Source organism: Oryctolagus cuniculus, chromosome 20 (genome assembly GCF_964237555.1).
Source record: "Oryctolagus cuniculus chromosome 20, mOryCun1.1, whole genome shotgun sequence".
Taxonomy (NCBI): Eukaryota; Metazoa; Chordata; class Mammalia; order Lagomorpha; family Leporidae; genus Oryctolagus; species Oryctolagus cuniculus.
In genome coordinates, this window is record NC_091451.1 from 39,253,378 (window position 1) to 39,274,577 (window position 21,200).

At 61.2% G+C, this 21,200-nt stretch overlaps 2 protein-coding genes across 2 annotated transcripts; both read right to left on the reverse strand.

The window, feature by feature from the left end:
* Positions 1-292: 292 nt before the first annotated feature.
* Positions 293-5,847, reverse strand: LOC100328621 (alpha-1-antitrypsin). Its single transcript, NM_001171081.2, has 5 exons — positions 5,802-5,847; positions 4,386-5,020; positions 2,641-2,911; positions 1,317-1,464; positions 293-539 (listed from the first exon to the last, which is right to left on the reverse strand). Exons 2-5 carry the CDS (start codon positions 5,014-5,016, stop codon positions 348-350), a joined length of 1,242 nt encoding a protein of 413 aa, NP_001164552.2. The 5' UTR covers positions 5,017-5,020; positions 5,802-5,847; the 3' UTR covers positions 293-347.
* A 3,964-nt stretch (positions 5,848-9,811) lies between these two features.
* On the reverse strand, positions 9,812-17,295 carry LOC100008980 (alpha-1-antiproteinase S-1 precursor; the record flags this gene model as incomplete). The annotated part of the gene is given in 5 exon segments (NM_001082192.1): positions 9,812-10,058; positions 10,870-11,017; positions 12,185-12,455; positions 13,933-14,567; positions 17,246-17,295. Coding segments are annotated over 4 exon segments (1,242 nt in total).
* Between the last annotated feature and the right edge of the window lie 3,905 nt (positions 17,296-21,200).

Here is a 21,200-nt window from a genome sequence, read left to right on the forward strand (position 1 = left end):
GCCTGCCTTGTTTGGGGAGCAGTTGCTGTTAAGTACCAGAGACAGAAGGGGAAATTCAGGGGATTCCCACACTTGGGTTAAAGCACTCAGTGCCACGTGACTCAGCCCCGAGCTTCACACACATGTGCATTGCCAGGAGTGGCCGGGTGGTGATGTCTCAGGGTGGGCTGGGGGGTGCCCTCCCTGGCACCACATACTCTTGGGTAGGCGTCAGAGGGACCCCAAGACAGGGCTGTGACCTGGAGTCCTCACACAAGCCCAGGGCCCAGAGGGACACTCAGAGACCACAGGTGAGGGGCTGCCCCCTGGGAGGGCAGCTCAGAGCTTTAATGTGCTGCGGTGGGGTCTTAGTGTTGGGTGGGATCCACCACTTTCCCCACGAAGAGGGGACTCTTGATCTCATGACTGTAGATGACAAAGAGGAAGGGCCTGTCGAAGGTGACCCTTTGGGGCATAGAATAGAGTACGTATTCCACAAATGTGGCCCCTGCAGCTTCGGTCCCTCTCTCGTCGATGGTCAGCACCGCCTTGTGCAGGGCCTGCAGGCAGAGAAGCAGAGCCGTGAACTGAGCCTGTGCCAGCCCCACCCAGGCCTGGACAGGGACCCAGGTGGACGGCGCACCCAGGAGCGGCTCACATGGGCTTTTCTGCTGCTGGCCGGGACTGCCCTGTCCCATCCCTCTACCCTGGGTCGCCCACACTTCTGTCTCTCTCCTATCTGAGGATGTCCCACCCTCCCCTCCATTCCTGACCCACATCCCAGCCACCTGACTGTACCCCAACCTCAGCAGGGGACGATGGCCTAGACCCTCTGTGTGCCTCCACTGTATTCTGTTCTCATTACGATTTTCAGGTCCTTGGGCACAAGGGCTGTGGGGTGGCATCATAGTGCCCGTTCCGTCCCCACCGTGTGCAGCCTCTCACTGAGCTCCACTAGGTCACTGGTCCCGCCGGTGTCACTGAGCAGCCGTCACCCTTAGCTGAACTCCCTTGTGTTCAGACGTGGTGACAGCAACGCCGCCCCATGGCACAGAGGGAAGGGGCCAGGACATGCTTTGGATCACCGACTCTGATCTCTGTGTCAGGACACGGAAATCGAGGTCCAGACGAGAAGGCCATGGGCACGCTGAGCCAAGGGTCTGACCCAAGCTCAGGGTCCCCCGACACTTCCCATCCCAGCGCATCAAGTAGGTCCCCAGGAGCAGCCAGGTCTGACCTGGTGCACATCTTGGGCTATCCCCAGTTCCTGCCTGGGCCTCACCTCTCCCCATCCGGTCCCAGACATCAGTGGGCAGGCTGGTCCCTGGGGGCCTCACCTTTGAGACCTTCAGAGCTTCCTGCTCCGTGATCCCCGAGAGGTCCGCATTGTCGCTGAAGACCTGGGTGATGCCCAGTTTGCCCAGGAGGGGTTTCAGGTCATAGGTTCCAGAGATGGAGAGTTTGGGAAAACGGACCGTGACAGACCTGTCGTGCGGGGAACACAATGAAAACATCTCATTCCTGCTCCTGTCCTCTGGGGCCCCGCGTGGGCACTGTGTTCTTTCCTCCTGGTTTCTCCCACTTAGTGCAGCCCCTCCCCCACTCCCACGTGGACACTGACTCGGTCATTGTCCTCCTTGTGCCCACTGCAGCATGTGTCAGAGTGTCAGCACCCACAGGGCCCTGGAAAGCCACCTCCCCTGAGAAGCCCTCCAGGCAGATCCAGGGTGTCCTTGGAAGAGCATCTAACCTGCCCTGCAGTGTTGGTGCCCCCACAGCCGGGGACTCCCTGGTGCCTGGCTCCCAGGGGAATGTGGCTGGCGGTGGCAGGTGCTGAGTGACAGCTGTCTCGTGGGGGAGGAGAGTGGACCCGGCAGGCTTAGGGCTCAGTTCTGGTTGTGGGAGCAGGTGCAGACCTCGAGGGCAGGCAGACTGGCAGTGATTCTCTGTGACCAGTTCCGGCTACGGCCGCTCCTGGGCCCCTGTTCTCATTCCTGGTGCAGGGACCTCGGGCGGGGTGGGGCAGTGCAGTGTTGACCCCACACTCATTGAAGGCGTCCATTCAGCGTTGACCCTCAGCCCAGTGTGTGTGGTTGTGTGTGTCTTGCAGGGCACAGTGGGCAGCGGCTAGGCAGGGCACATGCACGATTTCCAGGCACAAGTATGCGTGGATGTTGGGGCGTGCAGTGCCCTTCCCTGCTGGGCCAGGAAGCATTCGAGTGACGTCACCGCAACGCCAGCTCTCTGCAGACGGGTCCCGGCGTCTCCCACTCTGGCCTTTGCTCTGTTAGACCTCTTCCCCTGCCTACCAGGGACATCTGTACTTGACCCCACACTCAGTTGCCACCCTGCAGGAAGCCCTCCTTGGTCCTGCCATAGCCTGTGCTACTGTTACTGTGACTATGTTGGGAACTGGATGTTGGGAAGTGGCTGTGTCCACGCTGGGGTGGGGGATCTTAAGGTCACGGCCTTGACCTCCTTACCCAGTTCACTGTCCCTTTCACACAGCCTGGCTGCTGCTACCTGTACTGAGCACCTGCCTCAGCTGTGGCCCAAAGCCCATGGGTCCTCCCTCCCCACCCCGACTGCTGGTCATGGCCCCACTCCCAGTGTGACCTAGAGGTCCCGAGGGGTCCCAGGCTGGAGTGGGCGGGGAGTCACCTGAGGCTGCTTTTTGCCAGGAACTTGGCGATGAGCTCCGTGGTGAGCGTGTCCTCCAGGTGCTGCAGCTTCCCCTCGTCGGGCAGGAGGAAGAGGGCCGTGGCGTTGCCCTTGTAGTCCATGCGCAGCACCATGCTGGCCAGCGTGCTACAGTGGAGCATCACATACATGCCCAGGCGTGACATCATGGGCACCCGCACTGTGGTCGTGGCGTCCACGTGGAAGTCCTCTTCCTTGGTGTTCTCGGGCTCGAAGGGCTTCTCCCACTTCCCTGGGGAGGCGGGGAGGGCAGAGGCAGGTGAGAACCAGCTGGGGGCCGGGCGGGCCTTGGATGCGTGTGACCTCGCTGAGCCTCCGCCTCATCGGAGAAAGGGGCTCAAATCAGCATCCACACGGATGGAAGGACTTAGGCGAGGACAACTAAGAGAGAGGAAAAATCCAGATCTCTGCCTCCCATTGCTGGCACAGTGCCTTTGGTGTCTGGGCTATGTGTGCATTTAAGCCTGGCTGGGAGGTGGTGTGGAACTCAAATCCTTGAAGCTGTAATGTAACACTATCCCTCAACTTGTCAATTGAAACACCCTCTTTCCCAGAATGCTCCTGCTTCATGCAGGACCTAGAAGGGAGACGCCATGAAAATATGGACACTAAGCCCCATGAGGGATCCATGGAGGTGGAGAAAATTCCCAGGTGGCTGCACCCTTGTGGAAATCCCCCCCTACCTCGTATAAAAGGCCAACAACCGGGAGAGCTCTCTCTCTCTCTCTCTATCTCCTCTCTCTCTCTCTTTCCATCGCACCTTAGATCACTCTTGATGGTGCCACTCAGGTGCTCTCTCCCTCTGTCCCACCCCTTCTCCCTTCCGGTGCTCCCTTTACCCATGCATGTCAAGGGTACAAGGCTCCTGCATGGATGTCTGTTTCTCTGTCACTGGGAACCCCTGATGATGCCTGTGCGGCAAGGTGAAGTCTACACTAGGAGGCTAGGAGTCGTGACTCCTGATGAGGCCAGAGCCTGGTGGGGGATGAAGAAGCCCCTGCCCATAAAGTCTGAGCGCTGTAAGTGAACATCTTGGGGTGGGCAGTCATCACCCAGGGTGAGCACCCTGGGTGCTACTCCTAAGTCCTTGTCCTGGGAGCTGCAGGTGCAACGCAGTGCATGGGCAGACTCCCCGTGATTGACACCAAGTGGACCCCACCGTGAAGACAGCCAGAGAAGCAGATGCCCCAAGGACCCTAGGACCCTCCTTCCTCGCTGGAGGTGAAGGTGATGGCGGGGGAGGCTGAGCCCTGTGCTAGGTCTCAGTGGAGCTGGGAGCTCAGATGGGCAAGCCTCGGCCTGGTGCCCTGCACTGCAGGACTCTATAGGGAGGGAGTCCTTGGGGAGGGCTTGACCCTGGCCTTGACCCTGAGCTCTCCCTGGGACAGTGGGAGCGGCCTGAGAGCACCCTGCGGGCCCCAACCTCTGACGCGCTGAGCACTCCGAGGCAGGAAGGCGGCTGGGAGCCGAGGGGAGCTCTCACCCCAGTGAGGGCCCTGAGAGTCCTGCAGGGAAGCCCATGGTGCTGAGCACTGAGGCCCTGTTCCCTGTGGTTGGTGGAATGCAGTGCTGGTGTGCGGGAAACTGGGGGCCCGGGCTGGGATGCGCCGTCCAGCCTGCATCGGGTGTGGCCAGGGAAGCCTAAGGCCGGCCCGGCGTCTGTCTGGGGTTTCCACGGCACCTGCTGAGCGGCTGTGCACCCTCACCTTTGAAGAAAACGTAGTTCACCAGGGCAAGCAGTGTGCGGGCGTCCAGCTCTTGCACCAAGTCCACGATCTTCCCTCGGGTCCCCTTCTCCACGTGGCTGTTGATCTTGGTCTTGGCCTGCTCGGGGTCCCTGAAGTCGACGAGGAAGGCTTCGGACTGGTACAGGTTCTTGGCGTCTTCTAGAAACTTGTGCTGCAGCTTCAGGTTCTCGTGGACGACCAGGGCGTTGCCGGCGGCCAGCTGCAGCTCGCTGTCGGGCCTGTTGACGGTGTGCAGGAGGTGCCGGAAGCCGTCATGGATCTGGGCCTCGGCCGTCTCCGTGAGGTTGAACTTCAGGCCCTCCAGGACCTGGGTGTGGGTGTCCCCCTTGGCCCCCAGGGAGAGCATGGCAAAGGCCAGGGCGATGCTCACCGGGGAGAAGAAGATATTGGTGGTGTTGGACTCGTGGGCCACCTCGCGGTACAGGCTGAGGGCGAACTCGGCCAGGCTCGGGGCGATCCTGTGGCAGGCTGGGTGGTCCTGCTCATGGCTGGAAACGGCTGTCTCCTGGGCCTCGTCGGCCAGGAAGCCGGGCAGCAGGCAGCCCAGGCCGGCCAGCAGGAGGAGCGCTCGAGAGACAGAGGGTGGCATTGTCCTGTGGGAGAGAGAAGGGCACCAAGCCCTGAGTCGGGGCCTGTGATGCCTGCCGGAGGCCACCCACTGACGCCACACACAGGTCATGGCCAGCAGACATGCACAGGGTCTCTGGCAGTGCAGACCGAAGGTGTACAACGCGTGGGCGTGTCTGCATCTCCTACAGTGGCCAGCCCCTGGTGTCAGAGGGGAAGAAGGCGCTGGGATCCCTTCTGTATTTCCACTGCCTTAGGGTTTCCCTGACACCACCCACCTGGATGGTGGTGCAGTCTCCAGGCCAGATGGAAATTCCCCACCTCTGCAGGGCTCAGTTACCAGGGGCAGCTGAGCCTAACAGGGCGGACGCCAGCTTTTCCCAGAGGCCTTTGGCTGGAGGCTGCGGCTCCCCTCCAGGCACACAACTTTCCACTGGGCATCAGCGAGCATCCCCTGGGCCTTGCTCTGCCCAGCTGTGCAGGGTTGTGCAGAGGCGACCCCAGGCCCTCCCTGCACTCACACAGGGCTCCTGGGGGGGTGCCCAGGACTCCCACTGAGGGCTGGGGTGGGCTGAGGCACCCTCCTGCCCGTGTTGCTCCTCCTGAGGCCCCAGGACCCTGGTCCTGCTGTCCTCTTCTACTCCTCTTACAGGGCTGGGAAGCACTGGGCAGGTTTGGGGAAAGAACCTCAGGGGCTGCTGTTGCTATGGCGACAGGACAGCCGGCGGCTGGGAGCACAGCCCAGTGGCCCCTCCCCGTCTGCCCTGCAGCCCCCCCCAGGGCCCTCCCCAGGGAGCGCACACTTACCAGGACTCAGTGTCCAGGGCTGGTGGAAGGAGCAAGGATGGGGAGACGGAGCCCTGTGCTTGTCCTTGTCCGTATTTATAATGATCACAGCGGGGATGGGGCGGCTGCAGGTGAATATTAACCAAGGTCATGCCAGTTATCGGAGGAGCAAACAGGAGCTAAGTCCACTGGCTGGCACTGGGCCGCCCACCCACTGTATTGAGCTTGGCCTGGACAGCACATATCTCTCGGCTCCATATCCCCAAGGGGGTCACTGGAGCAGGCACGTCGACCGTGGGGTGGGTGGCACGAGTCAGATGGTCTCTGGGACAGCATCACCCAGCTGGCTGTGTGCTCTCACCAGAAACCCTCCGTGGCCGCCCCATCAGGAGTGAGATGAGCCACGTATGAGCCAGCCGCCCGCGCGCCCTCTGTGGAAGACCCAGCACAGCCGTGGTGGTGGAGTGAGTCTGAGCCCGTGTGACAGAGAGGGAGACTGAGGCTCAGTGGAGAGGCTGCTTTTCCAACGTTCCCAAGCCAGCCTTAGGTCCTGACCATTCATGTCCCCCAGAATAGGGACTGGGGCGTGACTGACAGGCTTGGCCATGTCAGCCTGGCACTGTGGCCTGGGGACGGGCGGGGCCAGAGAGTAAATCTTGAGAGGCGATCGGTGTTGCTTCCTCTCGGATCCTGGGGGCGTTTCCCCTGCACCTGTGCTGATCGCAAGCCCCACCCCCCAAGCCTGGCTTCTGGGAACACAGGAAGCACCTAGGATTTTCTGCCCTGCCCTGGGGATCTTTATTTGAACCCTGCAGCCTGTGTGGCCATCCCTCTGCACTCTGGGATTACGGAGCCAATGGCTCTCTGGCGGTTCCAGCTTCTGGTTTCCGGAAGGCCGGTGTGACCCACGCAGGGCTTGAATTTCCTCGCGGCCTTGGGGAGCAGTGCTGTGGCAGGGGGAGGTGCAGAGTCGCGGCCAGCTGGCCCCCTTGATTCGAGTTCCTGTAACAGCCTAAATGCAACGCAGTGCTCTCTGGGCTGCTCGGTGCCGGTGGCTGGGCTCCTGCTGCACTGACAGGTGCTCTCTGATGAGGACGAGTTTGGCTTTGCTCCCCCTCTCCTCCCGCAGTCCCATCTGGGGGTGGCCCTGGGAATTCTCTACGCCCGAATTCAGACCAGAGGACTCACTCACTGCTGTGTGACTTCTGACCAGTCACTTAACCTCTCTGGTACCGCACAGGTAGGTGTACACTCCTTATTGGTGCATTGGTCCAATGTCTACCCAAGCCCATAGATCCCCCTGTGGTCACATGGAGAGTCTGGGAGGTGAATCAGGAGCCTTCCTGTGGGTATTCCCTCACTCAGCACCCCCCCATACACCCACCTTACAGGAAGTGGCTCAGCACCCTCTCCCCTACCGTTCCCTGCGCACAGCCCTTTCCCCTGCCTTCAAGGACCTGGTCTTTCCCCTGAGCTGCCAGCGGGATGCTTCCCCTGGAACTGCACCCCTAAGCTACTCCCCGTGCAGGGAGCGGCTAGCTGTGGAGGAGCAGATGTCTGCCCCCCAGAACTGTGTACCCCCATCTGCATGACGGCTCTCTCCCTGCTACACTGGGTGGACAGCAGGTGCCGCCTCTCCCCCTCTCCCCAAATGGTTCTCGCAGCCCCTCCACCTGGGCCTGGGTCGTGCTGAGGGGCAGCCATGCTTCCCTGTCCCCTGCTGCTCTCCTCCTCTGCAGCTCTGGTTCTCTGGGGGCTGCATCGCCCAGGCCGTGTGTGCCTGACCACAGCTCTGGTCTCTGCCTGCCTGGTGGGAAGGAGGCCCCTGTGGTGCGGATGACAGGGCCAGGAGGGGCTGGAGCTGAGGCAGGAAGGGCCCTGCCCTTTGCCAGGTGGACACAGGGGGTTCTTGCTGGCCCATGCAGTCCTGTGTGTCGCCTGCTATGCCTGCCGTGTCCTGGCTCTGAGTCCCAGGTTGAGGCACCCTGAGCTCTGAGCCCAGCAGGAGGAACAGTGGCAACAGTTCCAGGACCCTAGGAACAACAGTGTCACCTTCCTGGTGGAAATCCAGGGCCTGCTGCAGAGAGGGGAGGCAGGGCCACCTCCAGGTGCCCAGCAGGAGCCAGGGAGGCTGGGAGGTCGAGTGTCCCAGGCCTGGCTTACAGCAGGACGTGGTGCTCGGCAGCCAGGTTTGGGTCTCTGCCCTTGAGGGTGTCGGGCTCCACACTCAGCCCCTGTCTACCCTGGGCACCATCTCTGGGTGTAGGGCTGGAAGGACCCGAGAAAGCGAGGCAGGAGAGACCCCCTGGAGTGGGACAGGTCACCTATTCACAGTTGGGTGGACCGGGTGCTCCCAGGCCAGGGTGCCCTATGGGGAAAGCCCCTCCAACTCCTGCAACTGTCCTTGACAACAGCTGGGAGCAAGTGCATCCTGGGGCGTCCCAGTGGGCTGCATGTGAGCAGAGGGCCACTGGGAGACCCTGCCCCTGCACGGGCCCTGCCTAGAGATGGGGCCCAGGGGTGGGCTGGGGTCTGCAGCCAGGAAGGGAGTGGGGGTTAGGCATTTGAGGGGCTCTGGCCAGGTGGTCAGGATGCGAGGCTGCCTAGGTGGAGAGTGTGGGCCTCAGGGCAGCCAGATCCACTGGCGGAGTTCCCGCGAGGGTGTGGGGTCTCCTGCTTCCAATTCTCCTCCTTGTTCAGCTGCAGAAAACTGAGGCAAATCCACACAACGTGGCCATGCTGGGAGCAGAAGGCAGGAAAGACGCCTCGGGACGCTCTGAGATGAAGGCACTGAGGTTCATTACAGCCAACCTCGCTTCTACTTGAACCTCACTCTTGAGGTTCTGGACTACAACAGCCAACGGGAATGTGAGCTCAAGGGGACCCCTCGTGTCCTGTGTAACTGTAGCTATGGTGTCCTTGTGGAAGGTCACCTTGGCCTTCCCAGGCAGGCAGGAGATCAGCACTGCTGACTTTTCCGGAAGCATCACTTGGTTTCTTTGACCCCAAGGCTGCCTCATTGCTGGGAGGTCAGTCAGTGGCCGTGTTCTGGCCAGGGAGAGAGCAGGGCTGCGAGGCTCCTCCGTGATGACCAGCAGGACTGGTGTGCAAAGCTCGCCATGGCTGGGGGTCGGAGGTCCCGAAGGACCCTTGGCCTGTTATGGGAGGTGCAGGCCCTGTTGTCTGGCTCAGGTTACAGGGACAGAACGTTTCCCGGCCCTCGATCGTGTCCCAGGGCTTTAATGCTCAGACCCTTGGGAACTAAAGGCAGCTGCCTTGGAACGTCTCAGAAGGTGTTTGAGGCAGGGGTTGCGTGGACTAAAGCAAAAGCATGGGTTCTCCCCATCACACCCTGCTCTGACTTTGTTCCCCGGTCGCTGTTAGAGGAGGAAGACGAGCGTAGCACACATTCTGCTTCTTGGATAAAAGTGTTCGCTGTGTTCTGGGACAGCATCTGAGCATTGGCAGGGCATCCAGGGAGGCCCCTGGGTTTCTGGGGCTGATGGGTCCAGGCCACCTGTGTGCGGGCGCCCCCTGCTGGCCCACCTGCTCTTCACTCTCATCCCTAAATTCTGGCCAGGCTCAGCAGTGCACCTGTGCAGGCCTGGCCAGCTGGGGAGTGGAGAATTCTGAACCTGAATCCAGGCCCCCAGCCCCTCGGGTCTGGCATGGTTCCAGCCGACCCATGAAGCTCAGCGCTGTGGGCACTGGCGGTCTCGGGTGAGTGACTTCAGGAGAGCCTGCCTTGTTTGGGGAGCAGTTGCTGTTAAGCACCAGGAGACAGAAGGGGAAATTCAGGGGATTCCCACACTTGGGTTAAAGCACTCAGTGCCACGTGACTCAGCCCCGAGCTTCACGCACATGTGCATTGCCAGGAGTGGGCGGGCGGTGATGTCTCAGGGTGGGCTGTGGGGTGCCCTCCCTGGCACCACATACTCTTGGGTAGGCGTCAGAGGGACCCCGAGACAGGGCTGTGACCTGGAGTCCTCACACAAGCCCAGGGCACAGAGGGACACTCAGAGACCACAGGTGAGGGGCTGCCCCCGGGGAGAGCAGCTCAGAGCTTTAATGTGCTGGGGTGGGGTCTCAGTGTTGGGTGGGATCCACCACTTTCCCCACGAAGAGGGGACTCTTGAGCTCATGACTGTAAATGACAAAGAGGAAGGGCCTGTCAAAAATGACACTTTCTGGTAGAGACGATGGCATGATCCCCACAAATGTGGCCCCGGCAGCTTCGGTCCCTCTCTCGTCGATGGTCAGCACCGCCTTGTGCAGGGCCTGGAGGCAGAGAAGCAGAGCTGTGAGCTGAGCCTGGACAGGGACCCAGGTGGACAGCTCACCCAGGAGTGGTTCACGTGGGCTTTTCTGCTGCTGGCCGGGGATGCCCTTTCCCGTCCCTCCGCCCTTTGGGCTCCTACACTTTCTCTCTCTCTCTCTCTCTCACTTCTCTGTCTCTTGTCTGGGGCTGTCACATCCTCCCCTCATCCTGAACCAAACCTCTAACCCACTGGCTGTACCTCAGCCTCAGCAGGGTACCATGGCCAAGACCCTCTATGTGCCTCCACTGTACTCCGTTCTCATTACGATTTTCAGGTCCTTGTCACAAGGGCTGTGGGGTGGCATCCCAGTGCCCGTTCCGTCCCCACTGTGTGCAGCCTCTCACTGAGCTCCACTAGGTCACTGCTCCCACGATGTCACTGAGCAGCCGTCACCCGTAGCTGAACTCCCTCATGTTCAGACGTGGTGACACAATGCCACCCCATGGCACAGAGGGAAGGGGCCAGGTTGAGCTTTGGAGTCACCGACTCTGACCTCTGTGTCAGGGCCGGGAAATCAAGGTCCAGACGAGAAGGCCATGGGCACGCTGAGCCAGGGCTCTGACCCAAGCTCAGGGGGGGCTCCTAGCATGGAGCCCCCTCCTGAAATCTGTCCCCCGACACTTCCCGCCCCAGTGCATCACGTGGGCCCCGGGAGCAGCCAGGTCTGACATGGTGTGTGTCTCGGGCCTGTCCCCATCTCCAACTTGGGCCCTGCCTCTCCCCATCTGGTCCCAGACATCAGTGGGCAGCCTGGTCCCTGGGGGCCTCACCTGGGACACCTTCAGAGGTTCCTGTTCCGTGATCCCCGAGAGGTCCGCGTTGTCGCTGAAGACCTGGGTGATGCCCAGTTTGCCCAGGAGGGGTTTCAGGTCGTAGGTTCCAGAGATGGAGAGTTTGGGAAAACGGACCCTGACAGACCTGTCGTGCAGGGAACACAATGAAAACGTCTCATTCCTGCTCCCGTCCTCTGGGGCCCCGCTTGGGCATTGTGTTCTTTCCTCCTGGTTTCTCCCACTTAGCGCAGCCCCTCCCCCACTCCCACATGGATGCTGACTCAGTCATTGTCCTCCTCTCGCCCATTGCAGCAGGTGTCAGAGTGTCAGCACCCACAGGGCCCTGGAAAGCCACCTCCCCTGAGAAGCCCTCCAGGCAGATCCAGGGTGTCCTTGGAAGAGCATCTAACCTGCCCTGCAGTGTTGGTGCCCCCACAGCCGGGGACTCCCTGGTGCCTGGCTCCCAGGGGAACGTGGCTGGCGGTGGCAGGTGCTGAGTGACAGCTGTCTCATGGGTAGGAGAGTGGACCCAGCAGGCTTAGGGCTCAGTTCTGGTTGTGGGGAGAAGGTGCGGGCTTTTGTGGGCGGGCAGACTGGCACTGGGGCTCTATGACGAGTTCTGGCCGTGGCTGCTCCTGGGCCCCTGTTCTCATCCCTGGTGCAGGGACCTCGGCAGGGTGGGGCGGGGCAGAGGGCTGAAGGATTCCATTTGGCATTGACCCTTAGCCCTGCGTGTGTGGTCATGTGTATCTTGAGGGCACAGTGGGCAGTAGCTCGGCAGGGCACACGCATGATTCCCAGGCACAAGTCCGCGTGGGGGTTGGGTGTGCTGGGGCCCAGCAGAGTTGCAGGGCCAGGAGAGCACTCGAGTGACGTCACAGCGACACCAGTTCTCTGCAGATGGGTCCCGGTGTCTCCCACTCTGGCCTTTGCTCTGCTGGGCCTCTTCCCCTGCCCACCAGGGACATCTGTGCTTGGACTCCATACTCAGCTGCCACCCTGCAGGAAGCCCTCCGTGGTTCTGCCATAGCCTGTGCTGCCTTTACTGTCACCTCACTGGGCACGATGTTGGGAAGTGGCCGTGTCCATGCCCGGGGGTGGAGTCCCCAGAACTCGGCCTTGACCTTCTTACCCAGTTCACTGTCCCTTTCACACAGCCTGGCTGCTGCCACCTGTACTGAGCACCTGCCTCAGCTGTGGCCCAAAGCCCATGGGGTCCTCCCTCCCCAGCCCCGACTGCTGGTCATGGCCCCACTCCCAGTGTGACCTAGAGGTCCCGAGGGGTCCCAGGCTGGTGTGGGCGGGGAGTCACCTGAAGCTGCTTTTTGCCAGGAACTTGGCGATGAGCTCCGTGGTGAGCGTGTCCTCCAGGTGCTGCAGCTTCCCCTCGTCGGGCAGGAGGAAGAGGGCCGTGGCGTTGCCCTTGTAGTCCATGCGCAGCACCGTGCTGGCCAGCGTGCTACAGTGGAATTTCACATACATGCCCAGGCGCGACATCATGGGCACCCGCACCGTGGTCGTGGCGTCCACGTGGAAGTCCTCTTCCTTGGTGTTCTCGGGCTCGAAGGGCTTCTCCCACTTCCCTGGGGAGGCGGGGAGGGCAGAGGCAGGTGAGCACCAGCTGGGGGCCGGGCGGGCCTTGGATGCGTGTGACCTCGCTGAGCCTCCGCCTCATCGGAGAAAGGGGCTCAAATCAGCATCCACACGGATGGAAGGACTTGGACAAGGACAAGGACAACCAAGAGAGAGGAAAAATATGGAGCTCTGCCCCCCAGAGGACAACAGGCACAGTGCCTTTGTTTTCTGTGTTATGTGTGTATTTAAGCCTGGCTGGGATGTGGTGTGAGCCCCAAATCCTGGAAAGCTACAATGTAACACTATCCCTCAACTTGTCAGTCAAAACACCCTCTTTCCCAGAATGCACTTGCTTCATGCAGGACCTAGAAGGGAGACGCCATGAAAATATGGACACTAAGCCCCATGAGGGATCCATGGAGGTGGGGACAATTCCCAGGTGGCTGCACCCTTGTGGAAATCGCCCCCTACCTGGTAAAAAATGCCAACAACGGGGAGAGCTCTCTCTCTCTCTCTCTCTCTGTCTCTCTCTCTCTTTCCCTCTCACCTTAGACCACTCCTGAAGGTGCTACTCAAGTGGTCTCTTTCTGTCCTACCTCTTCTCCCATTCAGCTCTCCCAGTACCCACGCGTGTCAAGGGTGCCACGCTCCTGCACGGATGTCTGTTTCTCTCTCACGGGAACCCCTGATGCTGCCTGTGTGCCTGGTGAAGCCTGTGCTAGGAGGCTAGGAGGCGTCTCCTGGTGAGGCCAGAACCTGGAGGGGGATGGACAAGCTCCTGCCCACACCAGAAAGAGCGCTGTAAGTGAACGTCTGGGGCGGGCAGTCGCCACCCAGGGTGAGCACTCTGGGTGCTGCTCCTAAGTCCTTGTCCTGGGAACTACAGGGGCAAAACAGGTGCACAGGCAGCCTCCCCCTGTGTAACCAAAGAGGACCCCACCATGAAGACAGCCAAGGGGCAGGTACCCCAGGACCCCAGGACCCTCCTTCCTCACTGGAGGGGGAGGTGATGGCTGGGGAGGCTGAGCCCTGTGCTAGGTCTCAGTGGAGCTGGGAGCTCAGATGGGCAGGCCTCGGCCTGGTGCCCTGCACTGCAGGACTCTATAGGGAGGGAGTCCTTGGGGAGGGCTTGACCCTGGCCTTGACCCTGAGCTCTCCCTGGGACAGTGGGAGCGGCCTGAGAGCACCCTGCGGGCCCCAACCTCTGACGCGCTGAGCACTCCGAGGCAGGAAGGCGGCTGGGAGCCGAGGGGAGCTCTCACCCCAGTGAGGGCCCTGAGAGTCCTGCAGGGAAGCCCATGGTGCTGAGCACTGAGGCCCTGTTCCCTGTGGTTGGTGGAATGCAGTGCTGGTGTGCGGGAAACTGGGGGCCCGGGCTGCGACGCGCCGTCCAGCCTGCATCGGGTGTGGCCAGGGAAGCCTAAGGCCGGCCCGGCGTCTGTCTGGGGTTTCCACGGCACCTGCTGAGCGGCTGTGCACCCTCACCTTTGAAGAAAACGTAGTTCACCAGGGCAAGCAGTGTGCGGGCGTCCAGCTCTTGCACCAAGTCCACGATCTTCCCTCGGGTCCCCTTCTCCACGTGGCTGTTGATCTTGGTCTTGGCCTGCTCGGGGTCCCTGAAGTCGACGAGGAAGGCTTCGGACTGGTACAGGTTCTTGGCGTCTTCTAGAAACTTGTGCTGCAGCTTCAGGTTCTCGTGGACGACCAGGGCGTTGCCGGCGGCCAGCTGCAGCTCGCTGTCGGGCCTGTTGACGGTGTGCAGGAGGTGCCGGAAGCCGTCGTGGATCTGGGCCTCGGCCGTCTCCGTGAGGTTGAACTTCAGGCCCTCCAGGACCTGGGTGTGGGTGTCCCCCTTGGCCCCCAGGGAGAGCATGGCAAAGGCCAGGGCGATGCTCACCGGGGAGAAGAAGATATTGGTGGTGTTGGACTCGTGGGCCACCTCGCGGTACAGGCTGAGGGCGAACTCGGCCAGGCTCGGGGCGATCCTGTGGCAGGCTGGGTGGTCCTGCTCATGGCTGGAAACGGCTGTCTCCTGGGCCTCGTCGGCCAGGAAGCCGGGCAGCAGGCAGCCCAGGCCGGCCAGCAGGAGGAGCGCTCGAGAGACAGAGGGTGGCATTGTCCTGTGGGAGAGAGAAGGGCACCAAGCCCTGAGTCGGGGCCCGTGATGCCTGCCGGAGGCCAGCCACTGACGCCACGCATAGGTCATGGCCAGCAGGCATGCACAAGGGCCCAGGCATTTCCCAGTGCTCCCCAAGTCACCACCAGGGGAAAGGTCATGAAGACAGGCTGCGTTGTCCTGGGCTGTCGTGGGCCCTGACTTCCTGCTGCCTGTTCTACTCCCATGTACGCTGGCACTGCTGTTCATCGCTGACTGATGAGAGAGCCAAAGCCCAGAGCAGGCGTGGCGGAGGCCAGGGGCGGCGAGGTAGCTGATTGCTCCCGGACAGGCTGGGACCCCGCCAGCGACTCTGGGAGCTCCACTTACAGCCACGGTGGCCTGGAGGTGCAAGTTCACTGCCCTAACTCTACCAAGGAGGGAACTGAGGCACAGGATGAGTCAGGGACTCCTGCACAGTTCTCAGGGGACTGGGCCAGCCTGCTCTGTCCACAGAAGCTGAGATGCACCTGCAGACCCTGAGTTGCTTGCAGGTGCTAACTGAAGGTGCAGCCTTGATAGGAGACAGAGTGGAGCCCTGGGAGTGGGGATCTGAAAGCCAGAGCGAACAGAGCTGGGCCAGAGATGCGATGTCCCCTGCCAGACCTGCATTGTCCCGGGCCTTTGTAAGTTTGTTCTTGCTAAAACAACAAGACAAACACAGCTAGCTTCTTTTCCTCCACCCTCTTCTTGCTCTCCCTGGCTTGAAATGATACAAACAGAGCAGACCGCAGTAGCACAACGCGTGGGTGTTTCTGCTTCTCCTACAGTGGCCAGCCCACATGGTCAGAGGGGAAGAAGGCACTGGGATCCCTTCTGTATTTCCACTGCCTTAGGATTCCATGACACCACCCGCCTGGATGGTGGTGCAGTCTCCAGGCCAGATGGAAATTCCCCACCTCTGCAGGGCTCAGTTACCAGGGGCAGCTGAGCCTAACAGGGCGGACGCCAGCTTTTCCCAGAGGCCTTTGCTGAAGGCTGCAGCTCCCCTCCAGGCACACAACTTTCCACTGGGCATCGGCGAGCATCCCCTGGGCCTCGCTCTGTCCAGCTGTGCAGGGTTGGGCGGAGGCGACCCCAGGCCCTCCCTGCACCCACACAGGGCTCCTGGGGGGTGCCCAGGACTCCCACTGAGGGGTGGGGTGGGCTGAGGCACCCTCCTACTCCAGGAACTGATGGGCTCCAAGGAGGAAGGGAAAGATTGGCATGGGGAGGGGTGGGCGGACCTGCAGCCTGGACAACCGCATTCTCTACCACATCCTGGGTGCCCCAGGCTATCTGGGTTCTTCCTTTTACAGTGGAGGCTCTGAGGCCAAGAGAGGGCCCTCGCATGGACAAGACCCCACAGAGCCTCAGGGACAAAGTTGGGACCAGGGGTCGGTGTTGTGGCCCAGGAGGTTAAGCTGCTGCCTGTGATGCCAGCAACCTTTCTGTTTGCTGGTTGGAGTCCCAGCTGCTCCGTTTCCAATCCAGCTCCCTGCTAACGTGCCAGGAGGACAGCAGAGGATGGCCCAAGTGGTTGGGCTCCTGCCGCCCAGAGGAAGTTTCAGCCTGTGCCCAGCCCCGGCCTTTGTGGCCTCCTGGGGAGTAACCAGCAGAGGGAAGATCTCTGTCCGTCTGTCTCTCTGTAACTCTGACTTTCACATAAGTGAGTCAACCTTTAGAATCCTGGCACCAGTCTGGTTTTCTCAGGAAGGATCGGACAGCTGGGTCCTGGGACCTCAGGCTCTGTGAAGGTCAGAGCGGGGCTGAGGTCAGTCTTGCACCTCCCAGGCTGTTGTGAGTCTGAAATGCAGCAGTACGTGTCCTGGGGCGAAGGGACAGGGTGCAGGTTCAGACCCGGCTCAGGAAGCCACGTCCATGCCAGGGGCCTGGGTTTGATCTGAGCTCAGCTCCTGTCTCCGGCTTCCTGGAGCAGCAGTGGTGACAGCTGAAGTTAATCAGTTCCCTGACACCCACGTGGGAGACTGCGGTCATGTCCCTGGCTCCCAGCCCCATCCCCACTATTGCAGGCAATCCTGGCGTGAGCCGGCACATGGGAGTTCTTCTCTCCCCCCACCCCCGCTCCTCCTCACCCTCCTCCTCTCATCTCTGTCTCTATTCCTCCTTCTCTCCCTGCCTCACCTCTGCCTACCAAGTAAATAATCTTAATAATACATGCACTGAGCTTAGACATGGCCTGGCCCCGAGTGAGTGCCCAGGACCTGGACGTGGGTTTTGCTCATAGGGGTTGGGTTCCTTCTCTATGCACAAGAGGCCACCGGGCATGGGGGCCCCCACTGTGTACACAGAGAGGAAGGAGTGTGACCCAAGGCTGCTCCATGCCTCTGTGACTATCTTACCATCCTCCTTTGCAGAAAGGGCAAGGATGCGCGGAAGCCCTAGGCAGACCCCGGGACTTGGAAAGGACACCACTGTTCCTCCTGCCCGTGTTGCTCCTCCTGGGGCCCCAGGGCCCTGGGCCTGCTGCCTTCCTCCACTTCGCTTACGGAGCTGGGACGACTGGGCAGGTTTGGGGAAAGGACCCTAGGGGCTGCTGTTACTGTGGTCACAGGACAGCCAGTGGATGTCAGCACAGCCCAGCCACCCCTCCCAGCCTGCCCCGCAGGCCCCCAGGGCCCTCCCCAGGGAGCGCACACTTACCAGGACTCAGTGCCCAGGGCTGGTGGCAGGAACAAAGATGGGGAGATGGAGTCCTGTCCTTGTCCTTGTCGGAATTTAAGAAAAGATCACAGCGGGGGATGGGGCAGCTGCAGGTGAATATTAACCAAGGTCACGCCAGTTATCGGAGGAGCAAACAGGAGTTAAGTCCACTGGCTGGGCACTGGGCTGCCCACCCACCATGCGTAAGCTTGGCCTGGACAGCACATATCTCTCAGGTCCATATCCCCAAGGGGTCACTGGAGCAGGCACGTCGACCGTGGGGTGGGTGGCATGAGTCAGACGCTCTCTGGGACAGCATCGCCCAGCTGGCTGTGTGCTCTCACCCGAAACCCTCCGTGGCCGCCCCATCAGGAGTGAGATGAGCCACGTATGAGCCAGCCGCCCCGCGCGCCCTCTGTGGAAGACCCAGCACAGCCGTGGTGGTGGAGTGAGTCTGAGCCCGTGTGACAGAGAGGGAGACTGAGGCTCAGTGGAGAGGCTGCTTTTCCAACGTTCCCAAGCCAGCCTTAGGTCCTGACCATTCATGTCCCCCAGAATGGGGACTGGGGCAGGACTGAGAGACGTGGCCATGTCAGCCTGGCACCGTGGCCTGGGGACGGGCAGGGCCAGAGAGTAAATCTGAAGAGGCGATCGGTGCTGCTTCCTCTCGGATCCTGGGGGCGTTTCCCCTGCACCTGTGCTGATCACAAGCCCCACCCCCCAAGCCTGGCTTGTGGGAACACAGGGAGCACCTAGGGTGCCATGACCCGAGCAGCCTGTGTCGCCGTCCCTCCGCACTCTGGGATTATGCAGCCCATCGCTCTCTGGCGGTTCCAGCTTCTGGTTCCCGGAAGGCCGGCGCGACCCACGCACGGCTTGAATTTCCTCGCGGCCTTGGGGAGCAGTGCTGTGGCTGGGGGAGGTGCAGAGTCGCAGCAACCTGGCCCCCTCGATTCGAGTTCCTGTAGCAACCTAAATGCATCGCAGTGCCCTCTGGGCTGCTCGGTGCCGGTGGCTGGGCTCCTGCTGCACCGACAGGTGCTCTCTGATGAGGACGAGTTTGGCTTTGCTCCCCCTCTCCTCCCGCAGTCCCATCTGGGGGTGGCCCTGGGAATTCTCTACACCTGAGTTCAGACCAGGGGACCCACTCGCAGTTGTGTGACCTCTGACCAGTCACTTAACCTCTCTGTGCCTCCTAGTACCACATTGGTAGGCAGCACACACGTTATTGGTGCAGTAGTCCAAGGTCCACTCAGAGCTCATGCAGGTTGTTGCCAGGTCAATGGATACCACTGGGGTTACCTGGAGCAAGCTGGGTGGTGATCAGGAGCCTTCCTGCGGGTAGTCCCTCAATCAGCAACCCCCCCCCCCATACACCCACCGTACAGGAAGTGGCTCAGAACCCTCTCCCCACTGCTCTCCCATACCCAACTCCGTCCTCTGCCTTCAGGGTCCCTGTCTTTCCCCTGAGCTGGCCAGGGGGATGCTTCCCCTGGAACTGCACCCTGGCTGCTCCCAGGGCAAGGAGCAGCTAGCTGTGGTGGAGCAGAGCTCTGACCCCCAAACGCTGTACCCCCATCTGCACAACAGCTCTCTCACGTGCTACACTGAGTGGACGGCAGGTGCCCCCTCTCCCCCTCTCCCCAAATGGGACTCGCAGCCCCTCCACCTGGGCCTGGGTCGTGCTGAGGGGCAGCCATGCTTCCCTGTCCCCTGCTGCTCTCCTCCTCTGCAGCTCTGGTTCTCTGGGGTTGCATCACCCAGGCCGTGCGTGCCTGACCACAGCTCTGGTCTCTGCCTGCCCGGGGGGAAGGAGGCCCCTGTGGTGTGGATGACAGGACCAGGAGGGGCTGGAGCTGAGGCAGGAAGGGCCCTGCCCTTTGCCAGGTGGACCCAGGTGGTTCTTGCTGGCCCAGGCAGTCCTGTGTGTCGCCTGCTGTGCCTGCCGTGTCCTGGCTCTGAGTCCCAGGCTGAGGCGCCCTGAGCTCTGAGCCCCGGCAGGGGGAACAGTGGCTTAGGCTTCCAGGAGTCCTATGAACAACGATGTCACCTTCGTGGTAGAATTCCAGGGCCAGCTGCAGAGAGAGGAGGCAGGGCCACCTCCAGGTGCCCAGCAGGAGCCAGGGAGGCTGGGAGGTCGAGTGTCCCAGGCCTGGCTGACAGCAGGACGTGGCGCTCGGCAGCCAGGTTTGGGTCCCTGCCCTTGAGGGCTTCGGGCTCCACCCTCAGGGCACCATCTACCCTGGGCACCGTCACTGGATGTATGGCTGGGAGGACCCGAGAAAGCGAGGCAGGAGAGACCCCCTGGAGAGGGACAGGGCACGTATGCGCAGGTGGGTGGGCCGGGTGCCCTGTGAGGAAACAGTGCCTCACTACTGGATTCTCCTGCAACTGTCGACGGCAGTAGCTGGGAGCAAGTGCATGCTGGGAAGTGCCAGTGGGCTGCATGTGAGCAGAGGGCTACTGGGAGACCCTGCCCCTGCACGGGCCCTGCCTAGAGATGGGGCCCAGGGGTGGGCTGGGGTCTGCAGCCAGGAAGGGAGTTGGGGGTCAGGCATGGGAGGGGCTCTGAGGCTGCTCTGGTGGAGAGGGTGGGCCTCAGGGCAGCCAGATCCACTGGCGGAGTTCCTGCGAGGGTGTGGGGTCTCCTGCTTCCAATTCTCCTCCTTGTTCAGCTGCAGAAAAATGAGGCAAATCCACGCAACGTGGCCATGCTGGGAGCAGAAGGCAGGAAAGACGCCTCGGGACGCTCTGAGATGAAGGCTCTGAGGTTCATTACAGCCAACCTCGCTTCTACTTGAACCTCACTCTTGAGGTTCTGGACCACGACAGCCAACAGGGACGTAAGCTCCCGGGGACCTCTCGTGCCCTGTGTAACTGTAGCTGTGATGTCCTTGTGGAAGGTCACCTTGGCCTTCCGGGGCAGGCAGGAGCACTGCTTGTGATGCTCACCCCTGCTGAGTTTTCCGGAAGCATCACTTGGTAGCATTGACCCCACGGCTGCCTCAGGGCAGTGGCGTCAGTGGCCGTGTTCCAGTGAGGGAGAGCAGGGGTGATAAGGCTCCTTCCGGAATGACCAGCAGTCCTGGGGCCCATTACAGGGAGCGCAGGCCCTACGTGGGTGGCTCCAGTTGCAGCGACAGAGTTTCTGGAACTTGCTCAATCCAGCTGAGCTGGAAGGGTTGTCCTTGATCTGGCTTTGTCATGCTGACTCTGAAGGCTTCTGTTTGCTTGGTTTTGAGAAGTCCCCGGCTGTTGTCATTGTCCAAAGCAGATCCCCAAACTGCCCCCGACGTGGGTCACGTCACTGTCTCCACCTGGCTGAGACCTGTCGGGTGACCGCTGCCCTCCTGATGGGCATGAGCTCCTAGGATCCCCTGCGCCAGGACCCAGCTCCTGGGCATGGGTGAGGGAGCCGAGGCCCAGGAAGCTGCCATGCGCTTACCAGGAGCGCAACCCCCCTTCCTCCCTCTCACTGTCCACACCCTCATCACGCTAGGACAGCTGGCAGTTAGTGAGGGCACAGCACACAGCAGATGCTTCTAGACTCTGCACACGGTGAGCTCATCTTAGCAACAAGCCTAGACAACTGCACTTACTCCCATTTCACACGCGAGACAACTGAGGTGCAGAGATCAAGTACCCCAGCTAGGTCACCGCGGGCTGGGAGGGGCTGGAGGGGAGATTCTCTTTCTTTGAATAACGATTTGTTTATTTGAAAGGCAGAGTTACAGAGCGAGAGGGAGAGACAGAGAGAGACTCTTCCATGTGCTCGTTCATTCCCCACATGGCTGGGGCAAGGGCAGGCCAAAACCAGGATCCTGAAACTCCATCTGGGTCTCCCACATGGCTGGCAGGGACTCTGCACTTGGGCCATCTTGCGCTGCCTTCTCAGGCTCATTAGTGGTAACCAGATGGGAAGTAGAGCAGCAGGGACTCCAAGTGGCACTCACAT

Bases quoted from the DNA above. Each gene is read 5' to 3' on its own strand.
- LOC100328621 (NM_001171081.2), bottom strand. From the start codon at position 5,016: ATGCCACCCTCTGTCTCTCGAGCGCTCCTCCTGCTGGCCGGCCTGGGC. The intron at 2,912-4,385 runs GTGAGGGTGCAC...CCGCCTCCCCAG, and splicing joins GAACTACGTTTTCTTCAAAG to GGAAGTGGGAGAAGCCCTTC. The intron at 540-1,316 runs GTGAGGCCCCCA...CTCTGCCTGCAG, and splicing joins AAGCTCTGAAGGTCTCAAAG to GCCCTGCACAAGGCGGTGCT.